Below are 19,889 nucleotides of genomic sequence, written 5' to 3'. Positions count from 1 at the left end.
TTTGTTAGATTGCAACACCATGTTTTCCCAAACCAGTCGAGCAACATATTATGTATTCATTAAGTCTTTTGCAAGAGACAGGGAATTTGAGCTCACAACAACAACGACCACGTGTGTTCAGTTAAAGTTTTCAGGTATGGCGTTTTGCTTATTTAATGTTCTGCTTAGGCTGCACATCTAAACATATAAAACACTCATTTGAAAAGCTCTTCATCGACGTGTCTCCGCCCTCGTTGCTGTTACTGTGTCGGTGCTTCGTCACGCTTCCTTGTTTATGTTTTTTTCTTTTTCGCAGCCGCACGGGGATTTTCGCTCCACCCTCGCCGAGTTTGTTTGGCCGCCGAGCTGACCCATGGGATATGTAGTTTCGGGTGTCGCAGAAGACATTGCGCCGCGTGTCCAGCTAAACCCTTTAAAACTACACTTCCCTCCCACTGGTCGGTTACGCAGCGTCAACGGATAAACTGGCTCGGGCATATACTGCAATAACTGTGGAGCTTCTTGCAAACAGCTGTCTCGCCGCCAGGAACAAAACACTGGTGAGTTTAGGCACTTATCGTCATACTCTAGGTTGCAGTGATGTTAAACGACTGTTAAAAATAACGGATAGTCTCGAGACGGTTTCAATTATACGTTCCGACGACGTTTATAGAGGTGACGGTAATAACAAGCCTCTGAAGTTAGTTCAGTAACAGCGAAACTGACGCCAAATGCGGTTATTTGATGTCAGCGGACGAAGCTGGTGTTCGCTGCCCGTAGCTGCTGCAGGTTTAACCGCAAATTTGTCCGTTAGAGACGTAAACAGCGGCTTTTTTTCAGCGTGAGGCCGCGCGCTGGTTGGCATCGTCTTCTAGCCTTCACCGCCAGAGAGCGCTGGTTCCTCTGTTTGTTTACACTGCCAGGTATCAGCTCGTGACCAGCTGTAAAAAAAGGCATTAGCTGCGGTTACAACACATCGACAGGGGGGGGCATGTAACTGGATTCGGGGAGAGGAGTTTGAGACTGCCAAAGTTAGGGGTTATAACGGTATTATCACAGTACCGCGTAGATCTAGGGATGCCACAACAAGACTCCAATGAGGTTTCGTGCCAAAAAGTGATTACTCATGTTTCTGTCTGATTTTTTTTATGACTAATATCTGTGTTTATATACAGGCTGTAGTTTACAGGATTTATGTATATACAATAAAGAAATTAGCTGTTATCCAAGTATCTTTATGACTCTGTCTTATTGTATCAGGTCAGTGTTCTGCATTATAATCAACCCAGTCCTATTTGACCACTTTTAAAACTTTATAAAACTATTAACTAACTTTTGTTGTACTTTCTGCTGGCCTCTTTGCCATTATGCATATTTAGTTTTAGTTATTATAACCTTGCTCGCAACTATATTGTGATGTTGATGTTTAATAGTGTGCCCATCAGAGGGCACGTTGCAGACCGGTAAATGGTCGGTAAATAACAAATGAGTTTTGTGACTTATGACTGATTCATGTTAGTTTGTCTGGTTTTTCTAGATTTGACAAGTCAACCACTGCTTGCCTTCCGTGTCCTGACGAAAAACAGCTGATCTACGCAGAACAATGTTCAGTAATAATTAGGCTGATATGAGTAAATATTGGATTTTTAAATCACTGAGAACTGGTATCAGTCTTAAAAACCCTGTATCTAAAGCAGGGGTCACCAACTCCAGTCCTCGAGGGCTACCTTCATGCAGCTTTTAGTTGCATCCTTGTTTTGACACACCTGAACCAAATGAATGGCTTCATAACAGACCTTTGCCAAACGTCATGGCATGCTGAAGAGGTAATTCGGCTGTGTTGGGATGCATCTAAAAGCTGCAGGATGATAGCCCTCGAGGACTGGAGTTGGTCACCCCAGATCTAAAGACTATAAACAGGCCACTTAACCCAATGCAGGGTGGTTGCCAGGCAACTTGAGGACAACATACTATATTGTGCATAATTCAACTTTTGTGGATATGAATAAGATATTTTTGTTGATAAATAAAAAGAATGTACAGTTCTTTTATAAGGTGTTGATAAGTGCTTAAATACTAAAAACAGATCATTTTAAGCTGTTGCTACATGGTTTCTAGGCAACATGTTAACATCTAGATAAGAACCTTCTGGAGCCTAAGATGTATCTGTGTGCAAAGCTCCTAATGGTGCAGGAGGAGACGAGCAGAAAGCTCTTTCGCGTGTTACAGTCAGATCTACAAACGAAAATGAGTTGGACAGGCCTGCTGTGAATTTTTTGTGGCATACAGGTCTTGCTCATCTTTTCACTACAACATATTGTCTCAGGTGTAGGTGGAGCTCAGCGGGAGCTCCACTGCTGCAGCAGTCTGGCAGTCGAATGTAAAGTGACACCACCGGTCAGCCGAGTGCCGCGTGATGGGTGGATGAATTTATTTAACTGATGTGTGGGGGTTTGGTTTTTTTCTTTATATGTAGCTTGGTGATAAAATGGAGTGAAAGTAGTCCCTGCTGTATAAACAGGATGTGCAGTGATTGATAGAAGTTTAATTGCATGCTGTGCCACTCTCACCTGCACATCTCACTTTGCCTTTCACTACAAGAGGCTGAACAGCAGGCATAGTCTAAGTCAGATAGAAATAATAACTCAGTGATTTGTGCAGCTGTTGGTGTCACTGCCTGCACTGTTAGACTGTTATGTGTATTTATTTTGCTATCCCTGTGAAAACCCACACCCTACTCATGCCTGTAGCTGGGTGTGGGTGGTGGTGCTGAAGCGTTTAATTGATCCCTGCGTGACTTCTGAACAAGCTTAAAGTGTTTTTCTCAGCAGCTTAGGTTTCTGTTTATGGGTGGGATGGGAAAGACGGTGCAACATAAAAAAAGAACTTGAGTGCTGCATCGAAGTGGAAAAACTGGAGGATTTATTTACTTTATTTCAGACCTACACGTTATTTCAGAGGACAATATTGTGGTATTGGTTGTATAATTGTTTTTTGGTTGCTTGGTTAATATTTGTACATTTCTTCCTTCCAGCTTTTAAAATTCGCTACTTTTGCTCATTTTAACCTTCAGTAATTTTGAAAATTAAGGGAGATTTAAGGTGTTATTTGGACAACATATCAATGTGAAATTCAGCCTACAACATAGCCCAGTCAAGAGGCTGATGGCGTTGGCAGCATTTGCACTTATCTGTCTGGTGTACCTGCGTCGCTCTGCAGCTGGCGGCAGTGTTTCTCTCTTCAAGTTGATATCAGAAATGGCAGCAGTCAGTCACAGTTGCTGTGATCACATTAACTTACAGTGTCGATTTAATACAGAAATATAAAGTATTTTCTGAAGTTTTAGGAACTAAGTAATTAATTTATTGGAAACATAATCAGCAGATCATTATAGTTAGTTGCAGGTTGATATATTAGAAAATGGACTCGACTTTCATCATCTACAAAAACCAAACTCTGCTTTTATATTTCTGTATGTCTGATAAAAGCATAACGATATAAGAAACTCAGGAGCTATTTTTCTCCAGTGAGTGCCTTTACTTTATCTAAATTTTCTGAATTTACATACATATTTTATTTGTTTACTTTTATTACTAGACTTACTTTGAACGTAATATTTTTCCAGTGCTGGTTTTCTACTTTTACTTGTGTAAAGCTTCTGAAAACAATTTTATTGTAAATTTGAAAATGATGCTCAGTCACGTTCAGGTGTTCTTCTTCTCTCCTCCAGACGTCTGTGTGCTGCTGACAGCTGACAGAAATGTCAGAGACCTCCAGCGATGCAGAGTCCTCCTGTGGCTGGACTATTATTAGTAATGAGGTATAAATCCTTTCCTCTGTTTATCCTTTATCCTTACCACTTGTTGTCTTATGGTTTTTATCATTTTAATCAGGTCTGCATGGGTCATTAAGTATAAAATGTCAATGAATTGTTGAACATGTTGAAGAGATATGCTACATTACAGTTTCCTGTGTTCTTTCTTCAAGTTTATTTTAGAGTTTTACAAGATAAACAACTTTAACTGTAAACCAGAGTTTGCCGACACTGACAGCACTAGCCTGTTTATGCTTAGTTTTTTTTCCTCATTAACAAGAAAAATTTAAAATATTTTTCTTCATTGATAAAACCTTCAACTTTTTGCTATAGCTGGTCAGTTACAGCTATAATTCATCATTAAATTGTCCTTTTCTGAATAGTTAATTACGGTCAGGTATTTATAAAGAAAGTTCAATGAAGTTCATCCTGTGTGTTTGGTTTTTGAACGTTTGTGTTTGCAGGGTTCAGATATTGAGACTTTGGGATCCGAGACAGCAGTGGAGTACGGAGCTGAGCTGTTAGAGCGCCCTCTGGTGCAAGAACCAGAGGCGCAGGATGTTCAGACATCAGTATCAGCTGGTAAAGCTCCTTCTTCTTCTTTTTTTTTATCCAGATGTGACTTTGATTGGAGTTTGTTTGACACAACACACATTTATGTTCACATTGACAGCTGTGTGTGCAGAAGAAAGGACTGCTGATTCACTGGACAACACTCTGGGAGAACAAACTTTAGATGAGACACTGAACGCCTCAGAGGTGAGAGGACATGAAAATGTCCCCGGAATAATTAATCCAGAGCCTCGTCCCTTCTTCTCGCTGTATAACTTGTCTTCATTGTATCATCTGCAGGTCGGAGACGAAGCTGCAGGGAAAGAGCCCGTGCTGTCCTCCAGCGACCTCTCCGACATCGTGACTCTGCCAGACTTGAAGGAGGGGGAGCATGCCGAAGTGGAAGAAGAGGCAGCCGTCCATGAAGATCTTTACCTCGGCACCTCCTGCAGCAGCCAGTACGCCTTCAGTGCTGCAGAGACCGGTAGGACGGCGCGCACACACTAAAGACAGCTGATTTTATTACCAACATTAAAACAACAACACAAACATTTCTCCTGTTTGCCAAAGCAGGTTTGTTGTTGAGTCACTGGAAACTTCCACAGACTCTGATGAACTTAAGCAGCCGTCTGAGAAGTCAGCTGACCGGTGGCCGCTCTTTTCCAGGTGGCCTGATTTGAAAATGCAGTGACTCTGATTTGATGCTTAGCTTGGTGAGCAGCGCTCGAAACTAATCCTGATGCAGCTGAATCACTGTGAGGTGATGAGATGCTGTCAGACAGTTTAAAGCCTGTGTGCCTGAGCAAATATGAGGAGTCAAATACTTTGATTTATTTATTTAATTTTTCTGTGTGGAGAAGTGAGATAATAACAATAGCCTGTATGTAAAGCATAGACAGTGGAGAGGGTTTCAAACTACATTTAAAGTCTCATCTGGTTTGTGTGGTATACATTTTTAACACACAGGGGTGTTTATCTTGTGAATTATGGTACCAGAACAGTTAAAATGTCTTGCGGTATGGCTGCCTTTAAATGACTGCAGTATTCCTTAGTTTCTTAGTCAGATCTGCCTCGTTCCTCCCATTTGGTTACAAAACCGTGAGATCGGGATAGCCAGGTCCAGGCTGCCAAACTGTCTGTAATCAGTGGTACTGTAGACTCAACTCTGTAGTTTTCTGAATGTGAATGCAGGAACAGTCTCTGGAGTAGCACCAGAGAAGTAGTGTCCTTTAAATTAGTTCTTTCTTTTTAGGAATTGGTAGATAAGTGTGTATGCTTGTGTTTTTCAAACACAGCAACCGAGGAAAGCAAATCTCTGATTAAACAAAGAGTTCTAAGCTTTGTTTTTGTTAGTGCTGGCTTATATACCAGTTCTCAAGCAAGCTAAACCAGTGAGCTAGAGCATCCACTGTGGCTTTAAGGTAATATGACAGGGGCCAACAAGTAGTACTCAGGTGCAACTGTCCATTAAAGGTGTAGTTAGACTTCAGGGCAGTGTCACTGGTTCAGCCCATGTAAGATTCAAATGAGCTATATGTGGCCCACAGTGTACAAATGGATCAGGGGTCTCACTGCCAGTAAATGGTATTTATATAGCGCTTTACTAGTCCCTGAGGACCCCAAAGCACTTTACACTTTCAGTCATCCACCCATTCACACACTGGTGATGGCAAGCTACATTGTAGCCACAGCCACCCTGGGGCGCACTGACAGAGGCTTGTTGCCTGCATGATTAACTGCACCAATGCCTGCTTTTTGAAACCGTTTGCATGTGTGCTGTTTCTTGTTTTGTGCTTTTTTTCCTCTCTTCATGTAAAACTTCTCATTTTTTTTAACCGTAGTTTTCCCAGTGCAGCCGCCAGCGGTGACAAACTCGAGCAGCAGCGAGGACGAGGCTGGACGCAGCGCCAGCACTGTTGTACGAAGACGAAGGTTGAGGAGGAGTACCACAAACACCGTGACTGACCCAGAGGACGAGGCTGTGTTGGAATCTCGCCCAAGTGATGATGATGATAAAGGGGAGCAGGAGGTTAAAGAACAGAAGCAGCAGCAAGAGGAGGAGGAGACTGAAGTGAGAAGAGCTGCTCGGGATGTTGAAGAGAGAGTCCAAAACAGCAGCATCTTCAAAACGTCGATCCTCATCACTGTCGTAATAGCTGCCTTCCTGTGTTTGGGTCACTTCTATGGTGAGTAGTCCAGCTTTACTGGGATAAATGCAGAAAGTTTTCTTGGACCTCAACTTTAGGGATGTACTGTAGCTCATGTGGTTCCACCTGTTTCCTGTCTACTGTAGGCTGTGGAACTAACGTGTAAAAACTTTCACTTACAGAGAAATACGAGATGAAAAAGAAGCTCTTTGATGATGACTATGTGATGGACCTTACATCCCAGGTCAGTGACTACACAGGTCCCGACTCGAGGAGTAATTTTATTATTTTTGGTAGAACAGTAATCATGAATTTCTGTGCCGTGCTTTTGATTTTTGTAACTTCTTACATGGATCATTTATCACTTTATTTGCTTTTATTCTTAAATCCTTCATAATGCTGTTGTGTGTATGAATTTGATCTACAATTGTGCAGTAAAAAAAGCATTAGAATTTACCAAAAGTCAGACTCAGATTGCTTGGATCCCTGGCTGAGTAGGTACTAAAAGAGTATCTGATATCAGGTACTACCACCTAATGGAAAATGCTAAAAACCTAGTCGAGCTGAGTTGGTACTAGTGTAACAGAAACTCACAGTCGTAAAGACTAAATGTGGATATTTACCTTCCTCTTATACAGGGGTGTCAAACTCTTTTTAGTTCAGTCCAAATTTAATCTGAAGTGGGGCATTAAAACAAAACACTGCTGCATATTTCTTAACTTATAACTTTATACACTGTGAAAAAGTTCACTTCAACCAGAGCTGAGATTTTAATAAATCTGGAACCAGAAGTCAAAGTGAAAGACATTTAATAGTACTTAATGATTTCACTGCTGTTTCCCACTTTATAAATCTGGCCTCAGGCCTCATGTTGGACACCTCTGCTCTTATAAGATGTGAAAAAAATATAGAACCAACAACCATCTGGGTATTGAGCTTCAGCTCCCATGAACCATATTCATCTTAGATAGATAAAAAAAATTAAAAGATGGAGGAGCCATAAGCAGGACTTTGATGGGCTTGTTTTACTTCTTTTTCTCACTTAGGAAGAGTTGTTCGAGTATGGCATGGAAGAAATGCATGACGACCAAATTCCATTGCTCATGGAGCTTGAGAGTATTAGGAACGAGAACCAGGAGCTCATTCTGAAACAGGCTCATGTTCAGGTAACTGATGGTGACACTCCAAGTTTATAATATTCTGTCAGAGCCACTTCGCATTTTATTTTGAGCATTTTAACTTAATATACATCAATACAAACTTTATATCCCGGGGTTATGTATATGTATGTAATAATACCTACATAAATAAATTAAAAAATGTACACATTTTTCCAGATACACAAATGCCAAATCTGTATCTCTTAAAATTTTAAAAAAATTTAAAAAAAAAACCCAGGAAAATGACATCACTTACTCTTGTGATGGTGCACATGAAAACATGTGATAATTCTTTCTGACAACGTGACAGCATATATTCCAACATAGGACGTGCTGATCAGCTCTATAACCCCCCCCCCCAAATCTGGATCATAATGTTTTTGTTGCTGCGTACACTTTTCACTTGATTTCTGCAAACCCAGTAGAAGAACAGGGTGTTTCTATGCAAGAAGAATTATTCCTCCACCACACTTGGTTGCGTTTTTCTGGTATTTAAAAATAGAAATACTAAATATTTCGTTTTATTGTTGAAATATTGAATGATTTTAGTGAATGCACTGCTTCAGGTAATCACAGCATATGCAATCTTATGTCTGTTCCTCTTTTTCCCATCAAGACCCAGAGAGATAAGTTGGAAATGTTGCTGAAAGAGAAGGAGGAGGAGAACACTAACATGGTGTCTCAGCAGCAGAAGTTAGCAGCTGAGAACCAGCTGCTGAAAAGCTCTCTGCAGCGAGAAGAGATGTCGTTGTCAGCCTTACAGGAGGAGCTGAAGAGTCTGCACTCTAAGATCAGAGATCTGGAGTCGATGGAAGAAGGAGCCGACTTGCTGCTGTCAGAAAACCAGAACCTGAAAGAGCAGCTGGAGGAAGAGAAGCAGGTGACCAGAAGCTTCCACGGCCAGCTGACTAACATGATGGTTGAAACACAGACGCTGAGAAAGAAATTTGACAAAGAGAGGAAGGTCACAGATGAGCTGAGGAGAGAGCTAAGTCAACTGAGAAGTCGATTCCCAGGAGCCGGAAAGGAATTGGGTTCAGAGGCGGAGGAGCTGCAGTCCCGCCTGATGGAGCTGGAGAAGAGGCTGAGCTTTGAGCAGCAGCGCTCTGACCTGTGGGAGCGGCTGTATGTGGAGACCAAAGAGGAAAGAGCCAAAGGAGACACAGAGCCCAAAGTGAAAAAACCAAAGCATGGCATGGCGGGAAAAGTGAAGGAGACGTTTGATGCTGTGAAGAACTCCACCAAGGAGTTCGTACACCACCACAAGGAGCAGATTAAAAAAGCCAAAGAGGCCGTGAAGGAGAACCTGAGGAAGTTCTCTGACTCTGTCAAATCCACTTTCAGACATTTCAAGGATTCTGCCTCAACCTTCATCAATAAAGCCCGAGGGCTTTATAAACAGAGAAGCAATGAGAAGAATACAAGGGAGTCGTGGCAGCACAGATCCCACAAGCCTCATCAACGACACAAACACGACTCTGGCCACAACACCCGGAAGTCAGGAGACAAAGTTCACCAGGACTGGGAACAAAACGCTCACAAAGCCCACATGAAGGGATGCTCCGGGGTTTTCGACTGTGCCTACCAGGAATCCACCAGGCTCTTCAACAAAGCCACAGAGCCAATCAGAGCTGACGAGTTTCACAAGCTGCTGCAGAGCTACCTGCAGCAGGAGGTCGACCACTTCCACCATTGGAAGGAGCTGGAGACGTTCATCAACAACTTCTTCTGCAACGGAGTGTTCATTCACGACCAGATGCTGTTCACAGACTTTGTGAGCGGGGTTGAAAACTTTCTCGCAGACATGCGCAAGTACCACGGCCTCGATGATGACGCTTTCGGGGATGTTGATGACTACATCTACAGGCACTTCTTTGGAGAAACAAACACAAAGAGTTACAGCCCGAGGTGAGCGTCCAGAAAGATCCTTTAATTTATTGTTAGGTTGCGTCTGAATAATTTATAAAAGTTCTGGATGGGTGAAAATAAATTCTAGATTAAAGTCATAAATTTACAAAAAAAATCCACCAAATTTCTCGGAAACAGTCCAAGTGAAGCTGTTATAGTGATCTAAACTAAAAATGTGTGAAAAATAACTAAAATAAAAACAGCTCCTCTAAATGTTCAATAAACAGTAATAATCAAACTAGAGCGCTCAGACACTTTTACAGCCTCACGCTGACAGGAAAATGGGGCGGAGCTCATCAAAGGTGGCTCGATAACTGTAAGGAAGCAAAATAATGGCTCAATAGTCACACTGGAGTAAAACTATGAAGGTCAGCTCATTTTTTTCATTACTTTTTTCTTTTCTTTTCTTGCAACTGACTGCAAATTGTTACTTGTGCAACTTTTTGAGCACAAGGCGATTGCACAGGTCACCTGGTGGGTGGAACTCAAGACTCCAAACAACCGCAGTCCATCAGAGACTGACTGGTTGGTGAAGAATTGCAATCAATTGCTGTAACTCAAATTACTTGTAAATAATGTAATTTCACTGTTTTCAATCGTTCCTCTTTTTGGTTGAATGTTGTTTGTAGTTCTAAAAATTAATAACTGAAGTAATTTAATCAAAATTCATATGTCTGTAGTTTGATTATCTACTGGAAATAACTGGTGTAACATACAAATCATAAATGGTTTTTCTCCTTTAGTCCTGCATACAATTCAAACACAGGGATAAGTGTATAAACAGTTTTATGAATGATTTATTGGGTTGTACAAGCCTTCATCGGGTGTTTAGATAAGCTGATTGAATCTTTACAATAAAATGTGTACTTGGAGTCCACCTCTGACTTTTCTGGCTGACTTTAAGCTTAAATAGTGGAATAAGTACGTGGCATCTTCTACCAGTTCTATTATTCTGATGTCTGCTTACATTTTAGCATTTACACAGGGTCCATTTAAGCCAGGGAGTGAAGGTCATTATTAGAGGCACACCAAGTGCCGTCACCACTAATTACTATTGCCATGGTAACAGGTTTGCACCTGAAAACAAACAAAAAAATACACCTTTTGTCCCCCACAAAGGTTGGGGTTAGGTTAGTTGAGTGAGGACTGAACCTGTTTTCTTCAGCGCTGCAGCCGGTTCATATTAATTTCTTTATATCATCACGCTCACAGTGATGTCATTCGTCTGTGTTGTGTTTGAATCATCCAGTGGGCCGTTTGAAGGACCCGAGGCAGACTCAAAGGAGGAATCGAGGACAAAGCAGGAGCAGCGTAAGCAGCAGCGAGCCCGGTCTCGACCCCACAGCGAACGCAAGTGGAGCCGATCAGGAAGAAACGCAGACAGACACATGGCTGACGTGAAGATAGAGCTGGGCCCGATGCCCTTTGACCCCAAATACTGAAGCGATTTCAGCTAGTTTATTACAATGGCTACAAACTTTAGTTGCAAAGTCATCTTTTTTGTTTTTGTAAGTTTGCACAACTTTTGAATGCTACTGAACGGCCTTCAGCTCTTTGGTGTTTGGTGAAGAAATCATTAGGTTGGAGTGGAAGACGCGGCCTAACTACATGTAGCTTGAGTTTATCTAAGATGTTAAACTGAGTCATTCTTTAAATTTTGGCTGGTAAATTTTAGACTGATGAGCACCTCCCTCTTCAGCCCCAACACCTTCATTTAAAAACAGCAGAGACTAAAAAAAAAAGGGGGGGGGGGGGGCACTTCTGGATGTTTCTGTGTTCAGTTTGATGGTTTTAATTTGCTGCTACACTAACAGCTTTGTGTGATGTGAGAGCTCACATGCTGTTTCCTATCATTCCACCTTTAACTTAATTTAACTGGACAGTTTCACTTGTGATGGAAAAGGAAAAAAACTGGAAAAAATAACATTTGAGGAAATATAACTGTATATAAAATGTTTTTTTAAATTGATGAAAATTTAAATTGATGAAAATGAATGACAAGATTTAAGTGTAAAATATTTATTTCCATTTGAAAAAGAAAACCCCCCCACATGTTTTGCCATAAGGACAGAAAGTTCCCATTGTTCCAGTGTTTGTCAGTGCCTTTCATAAATAAAGATGCTTCCTCCGACTCTTCCTTCAGGAAAATGAGTGTGAAATATCTTTGCTGCCCTCACAAAGTTATTTCCTTCCAAAAATACAGAGATTTCCTGTGAAGAAAACACACAAAATGTGCTTAAAAACACTGCAAGCAAAAATTAGAAATGTAATTTGTGTCTTACCTTTTCCAAAACATCAAACATGATCAGATGGGTGGGCAGAGAGGACTTGTATGGGAATGAGGTCCTGAACCAGAGAAGAGGCTCCTCGTAAAATCTCTCAGCTTCATCCACGTAAGCTTCCTCTCCCAGATCTGGAGGACACTCGAGAAATCTCATCTTAATCGGGCAGTGGATGTGGCTGTGAGGAGACAGGACCATCAGCTGCATAGCATCATAATGTGATCGAGGAAATGAGCTCTGAAGACTGACAGAGGACAGCTAAGCACGTTTATATGAATCAATCTTTCGTACCACAGCAGATACATTATTAAAACATGTTTCCAGTGTTTTATTTTGAAAACTCTGATTTTAAGTGAATAAATCTTAAATATCAGGTTGAGACAATCCCAAATCTTGAAAACGTGGGATGCTGTGTGAAATGAAAACAACTGAATGCAGTGGTTTGGAAATCTATTGAAACACATCAAATACCTGTAGAAGGGTGTTGAGTGGCAAGGCATGAGAAAGAATACATCCGGCTGTGGACGGGTGGTGGAGACATTGCCTACGTCACAAAGTGGCTGTAGGTGGTTCATGACGTCCAGAGTGCCTCGCTGGTGAATCAGACCAGTGTACAGAGCAGGAATAAGATTGGCCGATAACAAGACGGCTGCTGCAGGTCGACGCCACGATTTCAGATGAGCCAAAGAAATCCCTGTGGAAAGAAAACGTTTATTATATAAACACATCTGGATGGAAATGACCACATACTGCAGTTCTGATGTGAATACGTGACTTACCACAGAAGACCATACAGAAAGGCAGCACTGGATAAATGAATCTGAACTCCTTGTGTGGAAGCACACTGGAAGGAAAAAATAAAACAGGTCAGACTGTCTACCAACCAGGACCCACAGGAAGCTTTATAGGAATCTGTTACATAACAAGTAGCTGGAATTTAAACAGGTTTCACACTGTTAAAAAAAATAAAGAAAAACGTTTGCAAATGTCTTAGGAGAACTCAAAATGAACAAAGGGTTTTGTTGAGCGTAAAAATAAATAAATCTGCACAGAGATCTTTAAACCATCAATTTAAACTCCGTCCCTTCTCCTCTTCTTTGACTATGTGACATCCTGGATGTCTAGAACAGAAACAGGTGAGCAAAAAAAAAAAAAAAATATATATATATATATATATATATATATATATATATATATATATATATATATTGGCTGATCTATCAACTTTTTAAATCACCAAAATAAAATTGGTATCATAAATAATAAATGAGTCAGACTCTAAATCAAACTGAATGGTGAAGTGAATAATTAAGTTACAATGTTCTGTTGGAAAAAATCTGGCTCGTGACATTTGTGCAGAGGTCTCTTTGACGAGCACCACCAACATAAATGTTTTAAATGGGCCAAACACACTATGCACGCTCTGCAACACCAAAAAAATGCCAGAGAACATGAAAAGAGCTAAAGCCACAGACACAGCCTCCAATTCGCCCAGATCCAAAATCCACACATGCATGCGTTGAAAGAAACTCCACCCATAGAAGGCTCCACTCTGCAGCCAATCGGGGTCCAAACAGACATCAAATATTTCACACTAATCTTTTTCTTAAAGAATAAAAATAAGGGGCAAAGGAAACTCTGCATTTGTGTTTAATAACCATAAGCCAGCATCACAAGAACAGGTAAGCAGTGTGTGTTGCAGCTTCACCTGTAAACTGCGATGGTCCAGACGACAGCTGCCAGCAGGATTTTGTATCTCTTGAAGGCGAGCATGCAACCGTGAAGAAAGAGCGGGAGATGAGGGCCGATCACCACGGCAAAGCCCTGAGTGAGGTACCAGTGCCAGGGGTGAGAGCCGTAGAAATCAGCCACACCGTGCAAGATGTTAAACTTGAGGAAGTTAAACTGCACTGGTGTCCACTGGAAAACAGAAAGGAGCCGTTACAGCCAACCGACTTCATGCTGGGTGTGTGTGTGTGTGTGTGTGTGTGTGTGTGTGTGTGTGTGTGTGTGTGTGTGTGAGTGAGTGAGACACACAGATTTTACCTTCTCATAGAAAAAACAGTCAATCGCTGTTGAAGTGACAACGGCCAACGTCCTAGTGATGACAGAACAATCATACACCGGAGACAAAACACTGTAAAGCTAACGGTTATAGAGGAGAAGAGGCTGAAAGTACGAACCCTGTGGGAATGTAGTGATGAGTGATGAGCCTCAGTTTGTTGTCTTCCTGCCAGAAATGATACAACAGCAGAGGAAACCAGACGATCACGGCTGTCGGGCGAATAATCACAGCCAAGGCCACCAGGGCCAAGTACTTCTTACTGGAAAACAGCAGTGTGTATATAAAACACCCCACAGAGATCATCAGGGTAAATAAAAAGTACATTTCGCTTCTGTATAATTCAACAGGAGAGACTTTTGTGCACAGCTTTGCTTTAAAACTGCCGGCAATCAGTTTAGATGGAGGTTATTATTTATAACTCTGATCAAGCTACATTTCAGATGTTTATTTTGGTCTCTGGTTATGTGGAGTGATGGGGAGGGCTCAGACTGATGGGGAGTCGGGTGTGGCCTGTTTTGGTTTTAATTTATTGTTTATTTAAAGCATAGCTGAGGTTACAGTTTACACTACTGTGAAATGAAAAGTGTAAGTTCACTTCAAGGATACTTTCTGATATGTATTATTGTGTGTGATTTTTTTCTCTTGTTTTTAATGTATTTTTATTGACTTTTTAATTCAGTTTTTTTTCTACTTTTAACTTTTTCTGATTTTTTTTCCCCCTTTTTTATTTATTTCATGTTTCTTAAATCTATTTTAGAATAAATTCTATTTAAGATCAAGACCTGCTGTGTGTTTTGGACCCGGGCAGAGGAAAGTAAGAAAGAGCCAGAGTGGTGATGGTGGCCTCCATGCTGTTGGTCAGAGTCCTGGTGCAGCAGAACCACGTAAACCAGGAGCACATGTGACAGAAGAACTGGAGGTGAAAGACAAGTGAGGATTAGGTATGAAAACTGCAGAGCACTGAAGCCGTTTTTACTATTATTATTATTATTATTATTATTATTATTATTATGCTTAAACCGCAGTGTGAATTGAACAAAATGCAGGTTTCCATCTTCCATCTTTAAAATAATCCCAAGCACAGTCACCATGCAAAACAGTCTGCTTATATTCACTCAAATCTTTCATTATCTGCATACATCCACCTACTGTCCATCTTGCAACATCCTGATTTTCCAGCGTTTGAAGCAGGAAGAAGAATTTCACGTCAGCAAACGAAGCCAGAAGCGACTGAAGAATTCGCGGAAGCCAAATCTGAAGAGCCAGACAAGTTTATAGAAACTTCGTGACTACAGGAAATCGTTCAAATGCTCATTAAAAAAAGATTACTGAGAGAAAATAATAAAGAAACTTGCCAGCAGCTGAACTGAGTCGTAGCTGATGAACTGTAAGATCTTATATAAGAATGCAAAGAGAAGTGGATATGAGAATCCTCTTATTCCCGCCTTCCATTCCCAGGTCAGATACCCATAAGTTACTGTGTTAAGGTTATAACAGGATAGAATAACAATGGCATAAAGCTCCTTTTGCGATTTAAAACAGTAAACAGTCACTTCATGTATCTCTGCTGGGAACCATAAACATAAACAGGGGGTTTGCAGATTTCAGTTTAGTTTTTTATTTTCTTAATGTTTAACTGGTGGAATTGTATCAGGGGCAACAATTAGGAAGTTCAGAAAAGCACAAAAAAGTAGAGCTCAACAGTCTAACCAAATTTGCAATCACTGGCAACTTTTCAACTGTTAAAGCAAATATTTAATCAGCAAATCACAGGCCAGCAACTCAACTGCAATTAGACATGGTGACATGATCAAGACACCTGCTGAATCTGAGCATCACATTGGGGAAGGAATGTGATTTAAGTGACTTTGAACACAGCAAAGTTGCTTAAAATATTAAATAAAAGTAAATGAATGAATAAATGTGCACGTATCCACTGTCCCCTCTGTGACGGGTGTCTCCCAAAAAGGATATTTGAAGACCATCCTATGGGAGACCTCCAGAGACTGCCAGTACTCATCCGGGACGAAGCTGGTTTGAACCAGGAGGCAGTTAATCAGTCTGAACACGACACAAAACACGGTCACGCTCAGCACACCTGTGGAGGTCAGACAAATGAGCACATTTGAGCAGCTGCGGTGAACATCTGTTTTATTTCTGTTTGTGATAAATCTCAGAGCCCCACCGATGTTCAGGGGACTCTCCTCCTGCCTGGAGTACAGCTGGGATTTACGTCTCCTCAGCTTCACGTCCTCCACTTTGCTCCCAAACTTCAGACGTGAGCGCAGATTCTCCATCTTCACATAAACCTCTTGCGGGCATAGCTCCCCTCACCTGTCCCCGGATGTGTTGCAGCAGGTAAGTTCGCTCCTCACACAATCAAAAAGTTAACATATACGATCAGTTTTAAAAGTGAAGAAAAACTGAGCTCCAGGCCTGCCGACAGGGACGAGCGAGCTTCGGGTTTATTTAACAAGCATATTAGACTGTTGCATCTCCAAAAAGTCTTCATAAATGTGAGTTAACTTCAGTTAGCTAAATGAACTATGGAGCGCTTCCGCAATCATGTCTACTTCCGGTGAAATGTTCTCCCCCGCCTTCAAAATAAAAGCTCCTTTATTTATTTTGTCATCCTGTTGTTTTAAGGTTGCATATATTATCCATTCACAGATGCTCAACTGGATTTAGATTAGGAGAATTTGGAGGCGAAGTCAACACCACACACTCATTGTTTTGCTTTGTGGCAGACTTCAGCCATTAGGGAATGCAGTTTCCATGGAAGGGTGTACATGGTCTGCAACAATACTTATGTAGGTGGTACATGTGGGTTTTCCAGCAAAACATTGTCTAAAGCATCATGCTGCCACCACCAACTTGCCTTCTCCCCATAGTGCATCCTGATGCCTGGTTTTCACCAGATAAAACATGGACACACCTGCCCATCCACGTGATGTAAAATAAAACATGATTCATTTAAACAGGTGATTGCTCCATGGTCCAGTTTGTTGTTGGTGCTTTTGGTGGTAGACGGGAATCAGACTGGGGAATCAGATTGATCTGTAATGCACAGGGGTGTTCTGACACCTCTGTAGCTCGTCAGAGAGCCTTGGTTGCCCATGCCTCTGTCACTAGTTCACTACTGTTCCTTCCCTGGACTACTTTCAGATACTGACCACCAGAGATGTGCAGCAATGTGTTACAAGTACAATTAATGCAATTACATTTTTTTTTCAAGTAACGAGTAAAGTAAGGGATTACTATTGCAAAAAACTAATTAGATTACTCTTACCTTCCCATGAGCATGCTGTGTTACTGCATTACTAAACCATTTTGTTTGTGAGTGTGACAATGACATACGAATGTGCGACGTCCATTGTAACAACAGAAGTGTGTAGATCAACAGTCGATAATATAGAGTGTGGGAGACAGTATGACAATACTGCATTTAAAGCTTGGAAGTACTAACATTACTTTGAGTTTGATTCTGTAAAAAGTGACAAAAACATTAGCGTCCACTGTACACTCTGTGTGGGAAGAAAATGTGTTTCTACAGTGTAAAAATTAAACTTGAGCAAGCACCTAGCAAACCGACATGGCAATGTGAAATTCACAGACAAGGCCCCGGATCCCCCCACTGACATGACTGCTGTGGCACCGGACAAAGGTCAGATGGCTCCACTCCTGCTAGAGAGATGAAAATAGATTTAAAAGCGACAGGACTTAATGCAGCAGAATCTTTGATTGTATTTATTTTGCTGTGTTTTACTTGCATCTATTTGAAAGAGTGAGTATAACCACAAAAAATAATTTTATTTTATATGCCAGAATATCCATCCATCCATCCATCTTCATCCGCTTTGTCCGGGGCCGGGTTGCTCTTCGACCCCAGAATATGCAGGCATATATAAGTCGAAGAGCAATGCATATAATTAAATTTTTGTTTGAATCAATATTTATAAAGTTAAAATATTAAAACTTACCAAACAACATTGAAAAAGAGAATTTTTCAATTGATTCAAAATTATATGATGGATTATGCCAAAAAATAGAATTGGGCTTAAAGGTCTATTATTATTATTGTTGTTATTATTATTATTATTATTATTATTATTATTATTATTATGTCATATCTTACATTGTGTCATATTTTTAAGAAAAATATTCCTTTGAAACTCAAGCCCTGACAGGAAGTAAAATAAAAAAAAAAACAACAACTTCACCTGCTCATGTGTCCCATAATATTAGCTTAGGTATTATGTCAAAATATGTTTGCTTTTTCGGTGGTTTTTTTGTTTTTGTTTTTTTTTGTGTGTGTGTGTGTGTGTGTGTGTGTGTGTGTGTGTGTGTGTGTGTGTGTGAGCAAGTAACTCTACGCTCCTGTAGGTGGTGCAGTGCAGTTTTCTTCTCAGCGTAGAAGAAGAATGTCATCCTGCTGTAACTGACTGTCCTGCTTGTTCTTTCTTCTGTTTTTTATCTCCTCGGGTTTTTATCTTTGTGCGTCTGCTCCGCAGTTACAAATACATCGATCAAAAGGCTTCCTCGGTGAGCTATGAAAGTTACAAATAATTTTTAAATAAAAATTTTTTAAATTTCAAATGTTCCCAGCTAGAAGGTGAACACACTGTGAAGCTAGCGATCGGCCTCTTCTATTATCCGATATGGATTTTTCAAAATAATAGTATACATATAGTTAGTTTTCCAGAGGAAAAAAAAACACTGAGCGGTGGTGCAAACGAATTTGCTAAGACCTAAAAAGACTTTTCACTTTCCTCACATTTTTGTGCCTTTGTGGTAAAGAGATGAGTGATTTCACTACTGTTTTCACATGTTTCAAAGCTGTGTGCTGGACTGACTTGAGCATTTAAAGTGTCTTATAACTCTTTTGTTGTTCTTTTAGGTTCACTATTGGGAAATCCTAATTTTTTTAAAAGAATAATAAATCATGTTTCGAAGAAGACTGCCTTTCACACAGTTAGCCTTTGCCACAATGCTTGGAGTTGCCGGTGGAATTTACATCTACAGACCTTATTTCGAGACTGTGCCAAAGACATCCGGAGAGCAGATCCAGGACAAGCCAAAGAAAGAGAATGAACTGGACTGAAGGAGTTCGAGAAGGCAGGAGGCTGCTGGACTGGAGGCCAAACAAAAAGACAAGATCACCATGGATTAAGTCATACTGATTCCTGCTGTTTGTGATTATAAATTTACAGAATAAATATTTAATAATTTCATGTTCTCATATCTGTTTCAGAATGACTTCTAACAAAATTAGTTACTCATCAGTTTCTTAAAAAGAAAAGTCTTTTCCTTACACTCTAACAGTTGTCTGTAGGAGGTATCTCTCATATGAGTAAATGCTGTTACCCATGAGACTGTGAGCCCATAAAGCTTAGACATAACTTAAATTGATCAAACATTACTAAAAGCACTGTAACAGCCCTCTAGTTGTCCTTAGTTGCCCTTGCTGAGTGTTATAAAGTGCCACATTCACGTGTAGACATCTGCAAAGAGAAAATGAGGTTTGTGGTTCTCAGAAGCCTGAAAACAGGTCACATTTTGTTCTGCCACATGAAATACATTTGTGTCTCTTCATGGAATAAATGAACTAACAATGCAACTATATAAAAAATATATATACATTTGTAATTCATTCAATTATCATTAATTATAAGCACTATATAAACAAAACCATGGTTGAAGGGAGACCTCGAGTGGAATAACCTCTGATATCTGATAGGCCCCCATGGCGTTCCTCACAAAATTGTGTTGTGATATCAGTGCAGTGTGCCCAGATCAATTTTTTTGTAAAAAAAAAAACAAAACTCAACACAGGTGCCTATTTGAACTACACCAGGTCTGTCAAAGATGCAGTTCTAGACTTTTCCCATTTCCTGTGCTTCTAACAGAAAACCACAAAGAAACACAAAAATATGACTGTTTTTTTTAAACATCTAAACAATTAAGTGATCAGAACTATGTAAT

General features: G+C 40.5%; 3 protein-coding genes across 6 annotated transcripts; 2 read left to right on the top strand and 1 right to left on the bottom strand.

Moving 5' to 3' along the window:
• The first annotated feature begins 320 nt into the window (after positions 1-320).
• On the top strand, positions 321-11,708 carry ccpg1 (cell cycle progression 1). Of its 2 annotated transcripts, XM_012916983.4 has the most exons (11): positions 321-539; positions 3,710-3,799; positions 4,258-4,375; positions 4,467-4,552; positions 4,646-4,829; positions 4,919-5,011; positions 6,187-6,531; positions 6,675-6,736; positions 7,539-7,658; positions 8,269-9,560; positions 10,810-11,708. In XM_012916983.4, the coding sequence occupies exons 2-11, from the start codon at positions 3,740-3,742 to the stop codon at positions 11,000-11,002; spliced, it is 2,553 nt and encodes an 850-aa protein (XP_012772437.3). In that variant the 5' UTR covers positions 321-539; positions 3,710-3,739; the 3' UTR covers positions 11,003-11,708. The 2 variants fall into 2 exon arrangements, with proteins under 2 accessions (XP_012772437.3, XP_012772438.3); XM_012916984.4 differs by lacking the exon at positions 4,919-5,011 and having other exon boundaries at positions 325-539.
• pigb (phosphatidylinositol glycan anchor biosynthesis, class B) lies at positions 11,564-16,225 on the bottom strand. Its single transcript, XM_014412015.4, has 12 exons — positions 16,093-16,225; positions 15,882-16,005; positions 15,263-15,380; positions 15,057-15,161; positions 14,690-14,820; positions 14,026-14,166; positions 13,889-13,940; positions 13,551-13,762; positions 12,622-12,686; positions 12,314-12,536; positions 11,843-12,020; positions 11,564-11,770 (listed from the first exon to the last, which is right to left on the bottom strand). Exons 1-12 carry the CDS (start codon positions 16,202-16,204, stop codon positions 11,657-11,659), a joined length of 1,575 nt encoding a protein of 524 aa, XP_014267501.2. The 5' UTR covers positions 16,205-16,225; the 3' UTR covers positions 11,564-11,656.
• pigbos1 (PIGB opposite strand 1) lies at positions 16,126-19,151 on the top strand. 3 transcript variants are annotated; one of them, XM_076882774.1, is made up of 3 exons: positions 16,126-16,265; positions 18,419-18,449; positions 18,805-19,151. In XM_076882774.1, the coding sequence occupies exon 3, from the start codon at positions 18,850-18,852 to the stop codon at positions 19,006-19,008; it is 159 nt and encodes a 52-aa protein (XP_076738889.1). In that variant the 5' UTR covers positions 16,126-16,265; positions 18,419-18,449; positions 18,805-18,849; the 3' UTR covers positions 19,009-19,151. The 3 variants fall into 3 exon arrangements, with proteins under 3 accessions (XP_076738889.1, XP_014267502.1, XP_076738890.1); XM_076882775.1 differs by lacking the exon at positions 16,126-16,265 and adding an exon at positions 17,555-17,571; XM_014412016.4 differs by lacking the exon at positions 18,419-18,449 and having other exon boundaries at positions 16,127-16,265.
• The last annotated feature ends 738 nt before the right edge of the window (positions 19,152-19,889 follow it).

This window comes from Maylandia zebra, linkage group LG1 (genome assembly GCF_041146795.1).
Source record: "Maylandia zebra isolate NMK-2024a linkage group LG1, Mzebra_GT3a, whole genome shotgun sequence".
Lineage (NCBI taxonomy): Eukaryota > Metazoa > Chordata > Actinopteri > Cichliformes > Cichlidae > Maylandia > Maylandia zebra.
This window is presented reverse-complemented; position numbering and strand designations above follow the sequence as displayed.